The sequence below is a fragment of the Bombina bombina genome, chromosome 3 (genome assembly GCF_027579735.1).
Source record: "Bombina bombina isolate aBomBom1 chromosome 3, aBomBom1.pri, whole genome shotgun sequence".
Classification (NCBI taxonomy): Eukaryota; Metazoa; Chordata; class Amphibia; order Anura; family Bombinatoridae; genus Bombina; species Bombina bombina.
The window spans coordinates 998798154-998817807 of NC_069501.1; the positions used below are offsets into that span (position 1 = coordinate 998798154).

Sequence of the window (19654 nt, forward strand, 5' to 3'; positions counted from 1 at the left end):
GAATCCTCTGAACCAGAGGAATCATTATCAGAATCAGAATGATGACGTTCATTTAAAAATTCATCTGAAAAATGAGAAGTTTTAAAAGACCTTTTACGTTTACTAGAAGGAGGAATAACAGACATAGCCTTCTTAATGGATTTAGAAACAAAATCTGTTATGTTAACAGGAACACCCTGAATTTTCTAACTGCATAGAAACGAAGCAGTCACTGTAGCAAGAATTTTAGAGATATTGTGTCTATCAAACGTTTTTTAAGATGTTTTAAAGCTGACAGTCAGTTAATATATATGATTTTAGATTTATTTGCATTATGAAAGCTTGAAGAAATTTTACTGTACAAGTTGGTCTATTAGAGCAAAATTGTTCAAAAATACTGATAAAAAAAGTTGTTATAGATTTGATTGAACTACAGAGTGGGAATCAGTTTGTTGGAAAATTGTGACTATCTAGATATAGTCTAAATTTAGAAGAGAGTTTTGAGAATTATCCCTCACTATATACCACTATTTAGTTACCCAATTGCTTTTTAGCGCCATCTACCCTTATTGTTATTTGTAAATGTGACAGATAGTAGCAGCGCTTCTGACATGGACTTGAGTGAAGAAAGGCAGGTAGCGAAACTCGTCAACGCTGATTGCTAAGGAGCTGTTAACATGAGTCGGGATGGGTTCGCAAAGACGACACTCCCTGCATCTCCGGACTAACTTTTATCCATGCCCTCACTGAGAGGCTGACAGGATTACTTAAATCTCCAGTCACATTTCGAAGAGTACTACCCTCCATAAGAGACTATCTTTCAATCTTCAAACACTTTCTTTTCCTTGGCACCTTTTCACCCTGATATTTCTTCTACTGTTCCTTGGCAGAATGACTGGGGGATGAGGGAAGTGGGGGAAGTATTTAAGCCTTTGGCTGGAGTGTCTTTGCCTCCTCCTGGTGGCCAGGTTCTGAATTTCTCAAAAGTAATGAATGCAGCTGTGGACTCTTCCCGTTTAAGAAGAATACTGGTTATATGGAAAACATCAATTTTAGAATTCATATTTAAAGTTTTTTTTCCCCCTAAGTAAGCAAACACAGGTACGTTGTTGTTTAACACCTTCAAGTTGTTTTGTATGCAAACACAAGCTATCACAAAAAAAACATAACAGACAGAGCACAATCCAATTAAAAACATACCTGTGCCTGTTGGGTGGTGGTTTGAGAGGAGTCTTGTTCCAGTTCTGGTGGTGAGTCATCACTGTCCGACTCTGTTCCAGACCCTGTCAAAAACAAAATGACCAGTTATTTTTTATGTTCTTATCAGTGTTAATATGGTTGCCACAAGAGGTGTACCAGTTCAGTGTTCAACTGTGAGGTAAGAAAGTGATGATAGTTTATACTGGTATTTGTAACAATCAAAAATCCTGCTGTCCTCATTTTATGGTTTTTAACTGCTAAAAAAAAAAAACTTAAAAATTATGCTTACCTGATAATTTTCTTTTCTTCAGATGGATAGAGGCCACAGCTGCATTCATTACTTTTGGGAATTCAGAACCTGGCCACCAGGAGGAGGCAAAGACACCCCAGCCAAAGGCTTAAATACTTCCCCCACTTCCCTCATCCCCCAGTCATTCTGCCAAGAAATAGTAGAAGAAATATCAGGGTGAAAAGGTGCCAGAACAACAAAAGTTACGGCCGCCCCACAGAAAAATATGAGTGGGGAGCTGTGGACTCTCTCCATCTGAAGAAAATTATCCAGTAAGCATAATTTAAGTTTTTCTTCATAAATGGAGAGAGTCCACAGCTGCATTTATTACTTTTGAGAAAGAAATACCCAAGCTATAGAGGACACTGAATGCTAAAAACGAGAGGGGTACAAGAGGCGGCCCATTCTGAGGGCACCAGGCCTGATAACCAACAAAACCCGCTTCGTCCGAAGCCGAGAAAAACTTGAAAAGGAAAAGGCCCCAATGACAGAGCCATAGATAGTCCACAAGCCTTGCTAGAGACCGCAGGAACTAGACACGACCGCCAACAAGCCCGGCCGTCGGTCCCAAACAACACACCCCTTACTAGAGAAAGGGGTCAGACTATCGTAATCTCCCACAAAGGGAAAGACACGGATTAACATCCATCAAGAATAATCTAAAACTATACAAATATGTCAGATGTTAAACAACACAATGTACAGGGTGACTAGAATCGAGTACAATACTCCCCTCTTAAATGACCGCTGCTCTCTAACAGTCTCTCCCAACCGGACTGTGAGTAGAAAGTGAATCGGATATATAGAGGCGCTGATCTTGAATCTCGTGTATATGGACGTACACACTGAAGAAAGAAAAACTTGGCTTGTGATTTGCAGAAGTTAACAACAAATTAATGTGCAGTATACTCACTCCGAAAAATTCAGAGTTCAGCTTCTTCAAAAGGTTTTTCTGTCTCAACTTTCCCAATTTCCACACTGTATTTGTGTCTGTGGATAATGAAAATTGCACTGCAGGTAATTGAATCTTTTGCTTGATAAAAAGTGCAATATACTCACTCCGATAAATTTCGGAATCCGGCTCCTCAGAACGTATTGTGTAGTTTGAAATTACTTCCAAAAAGGCAGCAAAAATACTTGTTGTAGTAAAAAACAAATATTTATTAAAACATAATAAAATGCTCTTATTTATCTAAATAAACATAATAAGAGCATTTTATTATGTTTTAATAAATATTTGTTTTTTACTACAACAAGTATTTTTGCTGCCTTTTTGGAAGTAATTTCAAACTACACAATACGTTCTGAGGAGCCGGATTCCGAAATTTATCGGAGTGAGTATATTGCACTTTTTATCAAGCAAAAGATTCAATTACCTGCAGTGCAATTTTCATTATCCACAGACACAAATACAGTGTGGAAATTGGGAAAGTTGAGACAGAAAAACCTTTTGAAGAAGCTGAACTCTGAATTTTTCGGAGTGAGTATACTGCACATTAATTTGTTGTTAACTTCTGCAAATCACAAGCCAAGTTTTTCTTTCTTCAGTGTGTACGTCCATATACACGAGATTCAAGATCAGCGCCTCTATATATCCGATTCACTTAACATCCATCAAGGACTCCAGAAAAACCCGAATAGGGTACAGCAAGTCCCAATAAAAATACAAGGCAAAAACCCAAGAAACCGGACCAAGCTTGCAGAGACCCAATCAGTCTCAAAAAAACAAGGGAAGGCAACGCCCAGACCCCAAATTGTACAGAAACCATGAGGTAGGACCGGGAATCTGAAACCGAGAAGAGATCTTCTCCCAAACACAGTGCAACCACACCCTAGAATACAACTGAAGATGAAAGTCCCCCAGAGTCACAAAGGTCGCTCAGATATCTAAATCTTCAGAACCGCAACCACGTGCAGCACATTAGGTAAACACCTGAGTCAAAACACTGCACACTACAATCATCCAAAGAGGACTCTGACATTTGAAAACCTGCAGGGCAAGTAAGGAGCAGCTGAAGATAGGTTCCGACCCGTCAGGCTGCTAATCATTCACTAGACCGTGGACACGACACAGGCTATTCTGAGCCACCAGTCCTTCCACAGAACCTGACCGTGGAGAAGACACAGAGCCCTCAAGGAGGCTCACTGTACCTCGACGACCCGAAGACGAAGCAGCAGAGCAACACCTCACAGATCCTGCACCAAACACCAGGCCAGCCCAAGCGACAGGAGGAACAGAAGAAAAAAAACAAAAAAAACCACAAGCCTCCAGGAAATGGAAGAATGGGAGGAACTCACACACCCAACAGAGCTTGGGTGCCAAAATAGGTACTCCCAAGGAGAAACCCTAGGACCTGAACAGAGAAAAGTGCAGTAACTCCCTGAGAAGCCCTGGCACAACTCCTTATAAAACAATCCCGACATGGAGACTTCAACTTCCATTGTTTAAACAGGACAAGCCCCAGAACAGCTGACCGCTATCCCTTAGGCCCTGTTCCAACCTCCTGCACACAGGGCAGGACAACGACCCTCCCAAGAGAGGAAAAACCCACCTCTTAAGGAAGATAACTACCCCCTCAAAAGGGGAGAGTTCAGAAAAAATCTGAACACACTTCGTAAAAGTCCATGTGCCAACTATCATGTCACAGAACCCCACAAAGTGAAGGACATGCACTGTGAAGAAGTAGCAAAAGCTGGAAATGAATTTCAACTATCAGTCAACAGGCCCGCAAAGTCTATAACTAAACCATTGCGGGACACCTTCCAAGGACAAAACCGCCCTTAAGGAACATACCAACACCCAAAGGTGAACGCTATCCTGGCTCAGCTGCTAGCAGTTTTAACGAGCTAGCCATTAGGCCAAAGCCTGTGTTCCCGGGAACCTGGGATGCCCCGAACCAGTCCGCAGGATCATAAGTCTCCAGAGATCCAAGATAAGAACCCTGGGCCCAGGCCCCAGAATTGTTAAGAAACAAACACCCCAGGGAACACAAGATAGCTCGTCTGAGGGATCAGACCTCAAAAGGAAGACAACCGGATTAAACCGGAGAATGGGAACAAATCAACCCTCCAAAAATAAGCTAGGGCACAACAGTCTCGCAAATACTCTAGAATCCAAGGGCGCCAAAGACAACACATAGGAAGTCCAAAGGACAGAGTCACCCAAAGGTAGAGGGTAGAACAAAAGCTAGTCTCCATAGTCCTCTCAGGATACATAACCAGAGGACCACACCCAAGGGAGAATGCAGAGTATACCAAACCACGGTAACAAAAAGACCCTAAGCGAGCTTGGCGAAGGAGGCATCACAGCCTATCATCCCTGATATGGAGACGACTTGACGGAAAACAACATCAAGTAGAACCAGACATTCCAGAAGTCTCGACCCGAAGGAAGAGAACCTCAAGGAACAAGACCAAAAGGGACAATTCCAAAGAGCCCCTAAAGGCAAAACCACCAGGAACCGGCAGCAAGGAGGCCCAAAGTCCTCCCAACCTCCAACCCACGGGGGGAAGGAGACACTCCAAGACCCGACATAAAAACGGAATCCATTGAGTGTCGCAGTAGCACTCCTAGTCACAGTCGACCAACATGAGAAGGCTAAAGAGGACTGACCCAATCCCCCATGCCGCACGGACCCTCAGGTCCTCTCAGAATTCTTTGCTGAAACTCGTTAACGAAAAAGAAATAGCACAAATAATAATGGTAAGTACTCGGCGCCCTAACCTGACCAGCCAGGCAAAACAGGCGCCACGTATCTGATTAGGCCTCAAGACAGAGGATCTGAATCTAATCAGGATCAGCCTGAATCCAAGGGTCACCGTCAAAGGCCGCATAGAATCCCTCCTAGAGAGGGAGAAATAAACAGCAGACAAACATAGGACTAAAACACGTCCAAACAAACTTCCTTAGAAGCAGCAGTGCAATCAAATTATCGCAAGTACCAATTCCAGATAAAATTCCCGAAGGAATAGAAAACCAACATGAGCTTTAAACCAAATAAAAACAATCCTAACCGGATAAAAATAAAAGATAAGGCAACCGCAGGTTATCGCCTAAGAAGAACAGGCGCACCCGCGGGACATGCCCAACAGGGACCCTGTTCTTCCAAGCTCAGACTGGGAAGGGATACTCAATAAACAAGACTATAAGATTATTACTTCATCCCCTTATGTCTAATTCTGTAAGCTATTCGAAGAAACAGACTGAAAAGTCTCAGATCCATCAAGGATGGGATCTTCCGACAACACCAAAGCGTGCTTCAAAACACGAAGGCGCGCCAGTCTATACCAATAATCACAGCATACCCCCGCCGGAGCAAAAGACTCCGGCCCTGAAGGTCGACCCCCTGAAGTCTCAGGGACAGTCGTTCCCCCAGAGAGCTGAACAGGCCATCCCATGCCTGAAGAGCCCTGGATAACTGAATACGAACAATATCGTAAACCAACTACTGGAAGTTGCAGATGCTCCAGAGCCAAAATTATGGACATGCGATATCGTGCCGAAACCCCCGGCAGGAACAAGCCATTTTCCAGAAAAGGATAAGCAAATTCTGGGTTACCTGCATGCGTAGTAAAAGATGGAAGGGAACTCACCACTCGGAGGACAGAAGTCACAGAGGTGGATGGCTAAGAGGACCCTTGATTTCCCGATCCCGAGGAATTGAGCACTCTAATACGGGATTCAGGACATAACTGATAGGCTTGTATCATCCGGGACAATACGCATTCTGCACAAGGAGTATAAACTGAAACAGACGTCCGTCTCCATAATATCAGACTCCTCCATAACTAGGATATTGATACAGAAGATTGGACCAAAAAACCTAAACTTCACCTGACACCCACAGTGGCTGGGGCATTCACCACCTCCTCTAAACCTGACACCAGCAGACCAGAATGTCTCCGTCGCCACACAGCCAGGAATGCGGAAATGGAGGCCAAAATCGCGACCACGTCTGGTCACCAGGAGACTCGTATAGTCCAAAAAAGCGTGCCCGACCGTAAGGCCGCTTCACTTTCCAAAAGTCGTTATGTTCCCCAAGTCATGAGCCAGAATGCACTACACATAAGCAAGTTGAATTATATAACAAACATGATTATAAACCCCCCTGTTCAACAACCCCCCTCAGGAGATATTAACCCTTGATTCCAAGATACAAAAGGAGCCTCACTGAGACCCTTAGATATAAGTTAATCCCGCTAGGTGGTAGCCCCACGGGAAAACATCTTAAATACAGTACATTTCATAAAGAAAGTAAAATGAAACGATCTTACCGGAATCTACGCCGTGGAACAGGAACACGGCCTTTCAAGTGTGACAGATAGCATCACCTCTGCCACTGACTTCAGAGAAGAAAGCAGGCAGCGAAACTCGTCAACGCCGATTGAGAAGAAAGACTCCCGCTGCATCTACGGACTCTAACTTTTATCCAGGGTTTTACTGAAAGGCTGACACATGACTACTTAAAACTCCAGTCCCATGCCGAAGAGTACTACCCTCCATAAGAGACTAATTCAAAACAACCTCCTGGGACGAGGGAAGTGGCAGGAGTATTTAAGCCTTTGATTGGGGTGTCTGCCTCCTCCTGGTGGCCAGGTTTTAAATTCTCAACAGTAATGAATGCAGCTCTGGATTTTTTCCATTTATGAAGAAAAACAAACCAGACACACTATGTACACAGAATAACAAAATGCACAAGTGTCTACAAAGTCTCAAATGCAAGAATTAGAATTAAAACTATGTTGAAAGATTTCTTTGTATATAGGAGAGTAAAATTAACAAATGTCTCAATTGAGTATAATTAACTATCATTATTCCATATTAGCATGTGATGCGCTAATGAGAAGCATTTCACAAATTACTTAAGTCTACTTCATTCACCTAGATACCGTATGCCTTCTAGATTATTATTATTCTTTATTTATAAAGCGCTAACAGATTCCGCATAACAAATGACATTCTGATCTTAAGCAAAGTTTTATTTACCTTCAAAACATTTACACATTAAAGTACCTTTAGCACAGATAAGAGCTGTGTTAAAAATGTAAACATTAAAGCTATATAGAGGAATAACACCAGATTGCTAAAGGGACAGTAAAGTAGGTAGGCTCATAGGAGCTTAGGCGTGTGCACATTGTTACAAAACACTGCTGCCAGATGTCTAAAAGGACACGTTACACTCCTGAGCTCACCTACGATTACTCTTAGCAAAGTTCATAATAGAACTAAACTGGAAATTTGAGTAAGTTGCACGCTCTATCCAAGTTTAAAGGAATATAGTCTAATCAAAAAAACTCATGAATCAGAGCAGGCAATGTTAAGCAACTTTCTAATTTACTCCTATTATCAATTTTTCTTCGTTCTCTTGGAATCTTTATTTGAATGTAAGCTTAGTAGCCGGCCCTTTTTTGTTTCAGCACCAGGGTAGCGCATTCCGATTGGTGTCTAAATGTAGCCACCAATCAGCAAGCGCTACCCAGGGGCTTTACCAAAAATGGGCCGGCTACTAAGCTTACATTCAAATAAAGATACAAAGAGAACAAAGAAATTTGATAAAAAGGAGTAAATTAGAAGGTTTAAAATTGCACGCTCTATCAGAATCATGAAAGTTTAATTTTGACTGGACAATCCCTTTAAGTTTCACTTTACTATTCCTTTAAGTTTCAATCTAACAAAGATCCATATGTTTCACAATAGGTGCATTCTTTGACCAAGCATACACAAAATCGGTTAATTAAGAGATACTATTAAAGATCAAAACTAAAGACATCAAATACAAAATTGTTCTCTTTCATGACAGATAGTGAATACAATGTTAAACAACTTTCTAATTTATTTCTATTATCTCATTTGCTTTATTCTCTTAGTATCCTTTGTTGAAGCAGCAATGCACTACTGGGAGCTAGCTGAATGCATAAGGTGAGCTAACGAGGCATATATGTGCAGCCACCAATCAGCAGCTCTTGAGCCTACCTAAGTATCCTTTTTAACAAATGATACAAATAGAACAAAACAAATTAAATAGAAATACATTTGAAAGTTGTTTAAAATTGCATGTTCTATCTGAATCATGAAAGAAAAAAAATTGGGTTTTATGTCCCTTTAACTTTAAACAGTAATATACTAGAATAATTTTAAGCTAAGTATAGTACAACTTGGCTCTAAAAGAAATCCTCATACACTGAAAAACACAAATTAAACACAATTTATAGATTTTATCACAATACTGCCTCAAACACTATACTGTATACAACCTCACTGCAGTCTCTTATCAGGAGGCTTGTTGTATCTTAGATTTATAATAGCTAGTAAGAACCATTGAATAATAACTTATTTCTTCCTCAGCAAGGATTGGCTAAATTAAGTCAGGTGTTTTCTACGATTGTGATAAATACCGCCAGCTTGTGAGTGTTACAGCTATTTTCATGAAAATTATAACTGCTCTTGAGAAAGTCTGCAGCTGTTCTTATAAGGGACATGAAACCCAAAAAACATAATTTATGCTTACCTGATAAATTCCTTTCTTCTGTAGTGTGATCAGTCCACGGGTCATCATTACTTCTGGGATATTACTCCTCCCCAACAGGAAGTGCAAGAGGATTCACCCAGCAGAGCTGCATATAGCTCCTCCCCTCTACGTCACTCCCAGTCATTCGACCAAGGACCAACGAGAAAGGAAAAGCCAAGGGTGAAGTGGTGACTGGAGTATAAATTAAAAAATATTTACCTGCCTTAAAAACAGGGCGGGCCGTGGACTGATCACACTACAGAAGAAAGGAATTTATCAGGTAAGCATAAATTATGTTTTCTTCTGTTAAGTGTGATCAGTCCACGGGTCATCATTACTTCTGGGATACCAATACCAAAGCAAAAGTACACGGATGACGGGAGGGATAGGCAGGCTCTTTATACAGAAGGAACCACTGCCTGAAGAACCTTTCTCCCAAAAATAGCCTCCGATGAAGCAAAAGTGTCAAATTTGTAAAATTTGGAAAAAGTATGAAGCGAAGACCAAGTTGCAGCCTTGCAAATCTGTTCAACAGAGGCCTCATTCTTGAAGGCCCAAGTGGAAGCCACAGCTCTAGTAGAATGAGCTGTAATTCTTTCAGGAGGCTGCTGTCCAGCAGTCTCATAAGCTAAACGAATTATGCTACGAAGCCAAAAAGAAAGAGAGGTAGCGGAAGCTTTTTGACCTCTCCTCTGCCCAGAGTAAATGACAAACAGAGAAGACGTTCGTCGAAATTCCTTAGTTGCCTGTAAGTAAAATTTTAGAGCACGGACTACATCCAGGTTGTGCAGCAGACGTTCCTTCTTTGAAGAAGGATTTGGGCATAAAGGAACAACAATCTCTTGATTGATATTCCTGTTAGTAACTACCTTAGGTAAGAACCCAGGTTTAGTACGCAGGACTACCTTATCCGAATGAAAAATCAAATAAGGAGAATCACAATGTAAGGCTGATAATTCAGAGACTCTTCGAGCCGAGGAAATAGCCATTAAAAATAGAACTTTCCAAGATAACAACTTTATATCAATGGAATGAAGGGGCTCAAACGGAACGCCCTGTAAAACATTAAGAACAAGGTTTAAACTCCATGGTGGAGCAACAGTTTTAAACACAGGCTTAATCCTGGCCAAAGCCTGACAAAAAGCCTGGACGTCAGGAACTTCTGACAGACGTTTGTGTAACAGAATGGACAGAGCTGAGATCTGTCCCTTTAATGAACTAGCAGATAAACCCTTTTCTAAACCTTCTTGTAGAAAAGACAATATCCTAGGAATCCTAACCTTACTCCAAGAGTAACCTTTGGATTCACACCAATATAGGTATTTACGCCATATCTTATGGTAAATCTTTCTGGTAACAGGTTTCCTAGCCTGTATTAAGGTATCAATAACTGACTCAGAAAACCCACGTCTTGATAAAATCAAGCGTTCAATTTCCAAGCAGTCAGCTTCAGAGAAGTTAGATTTTGATGTTTGAAGGGACCCTGTATCAGAAGGTCCTGTTTCAGAGGTAGAGACCAAGGTGGACAGGATGACATGTCCACCAGGTCTGCATACCAAGTCCTGCGTGGCCACGCAGGTGCTATTAGAATCACTGATGCTCTCTCTTGTTTGATTCTGGCAATCAATCGAGGAAGCAACGGGAAGGGTGGAAACACGTAAGCCATCCTGAAGTCCCAAGGTGCTGTCAGAGCATCTATCAGGACTGCTCCTGGATCCCTGGATCTGGACCCGTAACGAGGAAGCTTGGCGTTCTGTCGAGACGCCATGAGATCTATCTCTGGTTTGCCCCAACGTCGAAGTATTTGGGCAAAGACCTCCGGATGAAGTTCCCACTCCCCCGGATGAAAAGTCTGACGACTTAAGAAATCCGCCTCCCAGTTCTCCACTCCCGGGATGTGGATTGCTGACAGGTGGCAAGAGTGAGACTCTGCCCAGCGAATTATCTTTGATACTTCCATCATAGCTAGGGAGCTTCTTGTCCCTCCCTGATGGTTGATGTAAGCTACAGTCGTGATGTTGTCAGACTGAAACCTGATGAACCCCCGAGTTGTCAACTGGGGCCAAGCCAGGAGGGCATTGAGAACTGCTCTCAATTCCAGAATGTTTATTGGCAAGAGACTCTCCTCCTGACTCCATTGTCCCTGACCCTTCAGAGAATTCCAGACGGCACCCCAACCTAGAAGGCTGGCGTCTGTTGTTACAATTGTCCAGTCTGGTCTGCTGAATGGCATCCCCCTGGACAGATGTGGCCGAGAAAGCCACCATAGAAGAGAATTTCTGGTCTCTTGATCCAGATTCAGAGAAGGGGATAAGTCTGAGTAATCCCCATTCCACTGACTTAGCATGCACAGTTGCAGTGGTCTGAGGTGTAAGCGTGCAAAGGGTACTATGTCCATTGCCGCTACCATTAAGCCGATTACCTCCATGCATTGAGCCACTGACGGGTGTTGAATGGAATGAAGGGTGCGGCAAGCACTTTGAAGTCTTGTTAGCCTGTCCTCTGTCAGGTAAATCTTCATTTCTACAGAATCTATAAGAGTCCCCAGGAAGGGAACTCTTGTGAGTGGAACGAGTGAACTTTTCTTTTCGTTCACCTTCCATCCATGTGACCTTAGAAATGCCAGTACTAACTCTGTATGAGACTTGGCAGTTTGAAAGCTTGAAGCTTGTATCAGAATGTCGTCTAGGTATGGAGCTACCGAGATTCCCCGCGGTCTTAGTACCGCCAGAAGAGCACCCAGAACCTTTGTGAAGATTCTTGGAGCTGTAGCCAATCCGAATGGAAGAGCCACAAACTGGTAATGCCTGTCTAGGAAGGCAAACCTTAGGTACCGATAATGATCTTTGTGAATCGGTATGTGAAGGTAAGCATCTTTTAAATCTACAGTGGTCATGTACTGACCCTCTTGGATCATAGGTAAAATTGTCCGAATAGTCTCCATCTTGAACGATGGAACTCTTAGGAATTTGTTTAGGATCTTTAAGTCCAGGATTGGTCTGAAAGTTCCCTCTTTTTTGGGAACCACAAACAGATTTGAGTAAAACCCCTGTCCCTATCGTGGAACTGGATGCATTACTCCCATTAACAAGAGCTCTTGTACGCAGCGTAGAAACGCCTCTTTCTTTGTCTGGATTGTTGACAATCTTGACAGATGAAATCTCTCTCTTGGAGGAGAGTATTTGAAGTCCAGAAGGTATCCCTGAGATATTATCTCTAGCGCCCAGGGATCCTGAACATCTCTTGCCCAAGCCTGGGCGAAGAGAGAAAGTCTGCCCCCCACTAGATCCGATCCCGGATCGGGGGCCCTCAATTCATGCTGTTTTAGGGGCAGCAGCAGGTTTCCTAGTCTGCTTGCCCTTGTTCCAGGACTGGTTAGGTTTCCAGCCTTGTCTGTAGCGAGCAACAGCTCCTTCCTGTTTTGGTGCAGAGGAAGTTGATGCTGCTCCTGCTTTGAAATTACGAAAGGAACGAAAATTAGACTGTCTAGTCTTGGCTTTGGCTTTGTCCTGAGGCAGGGCATGGCCTTTACCTCCTGTAATGTCAGCGATAATCTCTTTCAACCCGGGCCCGAATAAGGTCTGCCCTTTGAAAGGTATATTAAGCAATTTAGACTTAGAAGTAACATCAGCTGACCAGGATTTTAGCCACAGCGCCCTGCGTGCCTGAATGGCGAATCCTGAATTCTTCGCCGTAAGTTTAGTAAGATGTACTACGGCCTCCGAAATGAATGAATTAGCTAGTTTAAGGACTCTAAGCCTGTCCGTAATGTCGTCCAGAGTAGCTGAACCAATGTTCTCTTCCAGAGACTCAATCCAGAATGCCGCTGCAGCCGTGATCGGCGCAATGCATGCAAGGGGTTGCAATATAAAACCTTGTTGAACAAACATTTTCTTAAGGTAACCCTCTAACTTTTTATCCATTGGATCTGAAAAAGCACAGCTATCCTCCACCGGGATAGTGGTACGCTTGGCTAAGGTAGAAACTGCTCCCTCCACCTTAGGGACCGTTTGCCATAAGTCCCTTGTGGTGGCGTCTATTGGAAACATTTTTCTAAATATCGGAGGGGGTGAGAACGGCACACCGGGTCTATCCCACTCCTTAGTAACAATTTCAGTAAGTCTCTTAGGTATAGGAAAAACCTCAGTACTCGTCGGTACCGCAAAATATTTATCCAACCTACACATTTTCTCTGGTATTGCAACTGTGTTACAATCATTCAGAGCCGTTAACACCTCCCCTAGTAATGCACGGAGGTTTTCCAGTTTAAATTTAAAATTTGAAATATCTGAATCCAGTCTGTTTGGATCAGAACCGTCACCCACAGAATGAAGTTCTCCGTCCTCATGTTCTGCCACCTGTGACGCAGTGTCTGACATGGCCCTAATATTATCAGCGCACTCTGTTCTCACCCCAGAGTGATCACGCTTACCTCTTAGTTCTGGTAAGTTAGCCAAAACCTCAGTCATAACAGTAGCCATATCCTGTAATGTGATTTGTAATGGCCGCCCAGATGTACTCGGCGCTACAATATCACGCACCTCCCTCTGAGCGGGAGATGTAGGTACTGACACGTGAGGCGAGTTAGTCGGCATAACTCTCCCCTCGTTTGGTGAAATTTGTTCAATTTGTACAGATTGACTTTTATTTAAAGTAGCATCAATACAGTTAGTACATAAATTTCTATTGGGCTCCACTTTGGCATTGCAACAAATGACACAGGTATCATCCTCTGAATCAGACATGTTTAACACACTAGCAAATAAACTTGCAACTTGGAAATACAATTCAATTAGAATAATATTAAAACGTACTGTGCCTTTAAGAAGCACAGAAGATCTATGACAGTTGAAAATTAATAAATTGAAACAGTTATAGCCTCAATCCTTGTAAACAACACAACTTTAGCAAAGGTTTAATCCCATTAGCAAAGATAACAAATTCTGAAAGCAGGAAACAAATTACAGAATAAACGTTTTTTATCTCAGTCAAACTATAATTCTCACAGCTCTGCTGAGAGAAATTACCTCCCTCAAAATAAGTTTTGAAGACCCCTGAGCTCTGTAGAGATGAACCGGATCATGCAGGGAATACAATGAGTTGCTGACTGAAATATTTGATGCGTAGTAAAAGCGCCAAAAAACGGCCCCTCCCCCTCACACACAGCAGTGAGGGAGAACAGAAACTGTCAGAAAACAGATTAAGCAACTGCCAAGTGGAAAAATAGTGCCCAAACATTTATTCACTTAGTACCTCAGCAAATGAAAACGATTTTACATTCCAGCAAAAACGTTAAACATAATCTCTAGTTATTAAACAGCTTTATGTATTTCTTACAGTGTAATTCTAGTGAAGTACCATTCCCCAGAATACTGAAGTGTAAAGTATACATACATGACATTATATCGGTATGGCAGGATTTTCTCATCAATTCCATTGTCAGAAAATAAAAACTGCTACATACCTCTATGCAGATTCATCTGCCCGCTGTCCCCTGATCTGAAGTTTACCTCTCCTCAGATGGCCGAGAAACAGCAATATGATCTTAACTACTCCGGCTAAAATCATAACAAAAACTCTGGTAGATTCTTCTTCAAACTCTGCCAGAGAGATAATAACACACTCCGGTGCTATTTTAAAATAACAAACTTTTGATTGAAGATATAAAACTAAGTATAATCACCATAGTCCTCTCACACATCCTATCTAGTCGTTGGGTGCAAGAGAATGACTGGGAGTGACGTAGAGGGGAGGAGCTATATGCAGCTCTGCTGGGTGAATCCTCTTGCACTTCCTGTTGGGGAGGAGTAATATCCCAGAAGTAATGATGACCCGTGGACTGATCACACTTAACAGAAGAAAAGGTGTTGGAATACTTTATATAAGACAAGTATTAAAGCATTAATAAAGATTAGTGCAAGAGTTCACATAAAACTGGGAAATACCAAATGCTAAGTCATTTTGGAAAAAGTGGGAAATTAACTAAGGGAATATAAACAGTCAAAACTACATGATAAAGTTAGTTTTTTGTGAGGACAATAATTATTAGGTTTAGTACTATAGTAACTATAACACTTTGAAAACACGCCAGGCAAAATACCATTATTCTTCAGCACCGGCTCCTTTGCAGGAACAGCAGTTTTGGTAGCTGGTTTAGGAGAAACAAGATCCACTAGGACGGGCTGGAAGGACATCTCTTCAGCAGGAATCTCTGGAGGAATCAGGGGTGGTAGTTCCTCCTCTTCAACAGCATCAAGCAGAGGTGCAGAAGTGGGAGGGATAACAGGGGTCGATTTGGAGGAAAGCGGCTGGGAGACAGGAGTAGGCTGCACAGCAGGTAAAGGGTCCGGGGATGGCAAAGCAGGAGAAGGGATTAGCTCTTTTGCTGGGCTTGAGGTAGCAAGGTCTGGAGAAGGCAAAGAATGAGGGACTTGCTCAACTGTATCAGCTATAAGGGGAGAAGAAGATAGATTAGGAGAGGCAGAGAGAGATGAAATTGGATTGGCAATGACTGGACTAACACATGCAGGCAAAAGTAGTGAAGTGGCACAAACCACAAACAAAGAATCAGGTTGGGTGGCTTCTTCATTATCAAAATTGGAGGTGGTGTGTTGCACAAGCTCGGCAGGCAATGAAGAAGTAGAATCAGCATGCACTGTTGAAGTGTCAGTTGAGGCTACAGGGAAAGAGGTACCATGCTCCAAAACATCATGCTTTAGAGCAGGAAGGTCATGGTGACTTTGTTGCTGGACATCAATTATGCTATCATATAGAGGCAGCGCAAGATGCTTGTGGTCAAGAGCACCATCTAAAGATATATTAGAATAATCAACAACATTTAATTGGGAGACTGGAGAAGTATCATGCTGGACACTTTTTAAGCATGCCCCATCTTTCTCAGCTTTTTCAATATGTGTTCCAACTGTAACTGGCTCCCTGGCATCTGGTAGGCCCCCCGTCGCAGCCGGCTCCCCAGCACCTGGTAGGGCCCCCGAAGCCGGCTCCAAGGTTACCTCCAGGGTACCTTCAGTTAGAGGCATTTTTAAGGGTTGTTCCTGAGCCTTATCAGATAGAGAAACATCTGATGCCTTCAAGTTGTCAGAGGCTTGAGCATTCAAGGTTGCATCCTGGGCTTCCTCAGATACAGGTTCCCCTTTGGCTGCATCCCTGGTTTTATCAGGTTGAGGCACCTCTAAAACCAACTCCAGAACTGACTGCGATGAGTTTGTCTCCAGGGTGTCCTTAGAGTATAACAATGGATCTGAGGTTAACTCTTCGGTCTTCTCAAAAGGCTGAAAATTATAGGCTAGATCCCGTGGTCCTTTAGATGATGTATTTGAAACTCTATCCTGGGCCTCTTCAGTGAGAAGAGTACCTGCAGCTGAATCTACAGCATCACAGAGTAGTGCCACTTCTGATGTTGAAGCACAATCCTGAGTAGAAAAACACAAATCTTGAGGGATCTCTAGCGTGTGTTTAAAGGGAAGAGACTCTTTAGATACAGTCGCTAAAAAGAGTTGCTCAGTTTGACTTGGTATATTAGTAATAGCATCTCTATCAACATAACTGTAGTTGATAACCTCAGCCATGTGCGTTTTGTAGTTATTTTCAGTAGAACCGCCAAGAAAACTAGCATTTACTTCCATAAAAATGTTGTCAACTACATCTTGAGAACCGTTCCCATGATCTGTAAAATTATCAGCAAGAGCAGAGCTGGATTTATTTTCAGAGAAAACTATTTCATTGGAATCAGAGGCTTCAAAAGATTGAACTGATTCCATTGCTACCGAGTCCCCAGGTGAAATAAATAGGTCTATTTTAGCATCATGTAATGTGGGGTAGGTATAAATAGCATCAGATTCACTAGGAAGAGGTGCAATCATATTTGCTTTTGGCTTGCTAAATGAAAAATCTTCTGCAAGATCCCTCCCAGTGAAGACAATAGGTAGTTTACCAATGCAGTCATTAAATGAGTCTGAAAGCTTTGTTTCCACAATCTTATCTGATGTATCACCAATGTTCAAATGAATAGTTTCCCCATGATCTTTTCCATGCATAGTAAATGGAGTGACATTTTCAATAGCACTCAAGCTATCCCCAGAGTAACTAGAAGGTGGTGTATCTGCCTCTGTCAGTGAAGAGTAGTCTGAGTAAATGTAAGTGGCGGGTGGGTGACAAGATAATTCAAGGGGCAATAAATCTTCCTGGGTTGAAAGAGACAAGTTAAACGCAAGCAGTGCAGGAACAGCAGCCTCTGCCTCACCTAGATTAATATTTCTACAAGCTATAGCATCAACTTTGAAAGCAGGTGAATAAAGGCAAGCCATATGGGGGGGGGGGGGGAATAGTCAAAACCAGAGGGGAAAATGGGAAGACACATTCAGATCCATGCAATACATAACATTAGCAGTTTATTTTAAATACTTCTTCTCATGTAGATAATGAAAACCAGTTAATACTAAAACAAAAAAGCCTTGCAAATTCTCTTTAAAGCAAGTTACATTTAGATGGATTTTTTTTTATGGGGACAGGGAAGAAAAGCTACATGACTGCCAGCAAGATCGCCTCATATCTTTTCTGGTAATGTATATATTCTGTAAGTTTTTTTTTTTTTTTTATATGGTACGGGGGAAGAAAAATGAATTAATGCCTCATGTGTAAAAATAAAAAAGAAAGAAAAAACATAATTTATGCTTACCTGATAAATTCCTTTCTTCTGTTGTGTGATCAGTCCACGGGTCATCATTACTTCTGGGATATAACTCCTCCCCAACAGGAAATGCAAGAGGATTCACCCAGCAGAGCTGCATATAGCTCCTCCCCTCTACGTCAGTCCCAGTCATTCGACCAAGAAACAACGAGAAAGGAGTAACCAAGGGTGAAGTGGTGACTGGAGTATAATTTAAAAGATATTTACCTGCCTTAAAACAGGGCGGGCCGTGGACTGATCACACAACAGAAGAAAGGAATTTATCAGGTAAGCATAAATTATGTTTTCTTCTGTTATGTGTGATCAGTCCACGGGTCATCATTACTTATGGGATACCAATACCAAAGCAAAAGTACACGGATGACGGGAGGGATAGGCAGGCTCATTATACAGAAGGAACCACTGCCTGAAGAACCTTTCTCCCAAAAATAGCCTCCGAAGAAGCAAAAGTGTCAAATTTGTAAAATTTGGAAAAAGTATGAAGCGAAGACCAAGTTGCAGCCTTGCAAATCTGTTCAACAGAGGCCTCATTCTTAAAGGCCCAAGTGGAAGCCACAGCTCTAGTGGAGTGAGCTGTAATTCTTTCAGGAGGCTGCTGTCCAGCAGTCTCATAGGCTAAACGTATTATGCTACGAAGCCAAAAAGAGAGAGAGGTAGCAGAAGCTTTTTGACCTCTCCTCTGTCCAGAGTAAACGACAAACAAGGAAGAAGTTTGGCGAAAATCTTTAGTTGCCTGCAAGTAGAACTTGAGGGCACGAACTACATCCAGATTGTGTAAAAGACGTTCCTTCTTTGAAGAAGGATTTGGACACAAGGATGGGACAACAATCTCTTGATTGATGTTCCTGTTAGTGACTACCTTAGGTAAGAACCCAGGTTTAGTACGCAGAACTACCTTGTCTGAGTGAAAAATCAGATAAGGGGAATCACAATGTAAGGCTGATAACTCAGAGACTCTTCGAGCCGAGGAAATAGCCATTAAAAACAGAACTTTCCAAGATAACATTTTTATATCAATGGAATGAAGGGGTTCAAACGGAACACCCTGTAAAACGTTAAGAACTAAGTTTAAACTCCATGGTGGAGCAACAGCTTTAAACACAGGCTTGATCCTAGCTAAAGCCTGACAAAAGGACTGGACGTCTGGATTTTCTGACAGACGTCTGTGTAACAAGATGGACAGAGCTGAAATCTGTCCCTTTAATGAACTAGCTGATAAACCCTTTTCTAAACCTTCTTGTAGAAAAGACAATATCCTAGCGATCCTAACCTTACTCCAGGAGTAACCTTTGGATTCGCACCAGTATAGGTATTTCCGCCATATTTTATGGTAAATCCTTCTGGTAACAGGCTTCCTAGCCTGAATCAGGGTATCAATAACCGACTCAGAAAAACCACGTTTTGATAAAATCAAGCGTTCAATTTCCAAGCAGTCAGCTTCAGAGAAGTTAGATTTTGATGTTTGAATGGACCCTGTATCAGAAGGTCCTGTCTTAGAGGTAGAGACCAAGGCGGACAGGATGACATGTCCACTAGATCTGCATACCAAGTCCTGCGTGGCCAAGCAGGTGCTATTAGAATTACTGATGCTCTCTCCTGTTTGATTTTGGCAATCAATCGAGGAAGCAGCGGGAAGGGTGGAAACACATAAGCCATCCTGAAGTTCCAAGGTGCTGTCAAAGCATCTATCAGAACTGCTCCCGGATCCCTGGATCTGGACCCGTAGCGAGGAAGTTTGGCGTTCTGGCGAGACGCCATGAGATCTATCTCTGGTTTGCCCCAACGTCGAAGTATTTGGGCAAAGACCTCCGGATGAAGTTCCCACTCCCCCGGATGAAGAGTCTGGCGACTCAAGAAATCCGCCTCCCAGTTCTCCACTCCCGGGATGTGGATTGCTGACAGGTGGCAAGAGTGAGACTCTGCCCAGCGAATTATCTTTGATACTTCCATCATTGCTAGGGAGCTTCT

General features: G+C 42.5%; 1 protein-coding gene across 1 annotated transcript in view; it reads right to left on the reverse strand.

The window, feature by feature from the left end:
- Positions 1–1101: 1101 nt before the first annotated feature.
- The window catches only part of LOC128652582 (mucin-2), an 87361-nt gene continuing 68808 nt past the window's right edge, over positions 1102–19654 (reverse strand). The window contains exons 19-21 of the mRNA XM_053705513.1: positions 15077–15424; positions 1180–1262; positions 1102–1128 (exon numbers count right to left, since the gene is read on the reverse strand). Of these exons, the coding sequence (XP_053561488.1) occupies positions 1102–1128; positions 1180–1262; positions 15077–15424 (458 nt within the window). The remainder of the gene's footprint in view (positions 1129–1179; positions 1263–15076; positions 15425–19654) is intronic.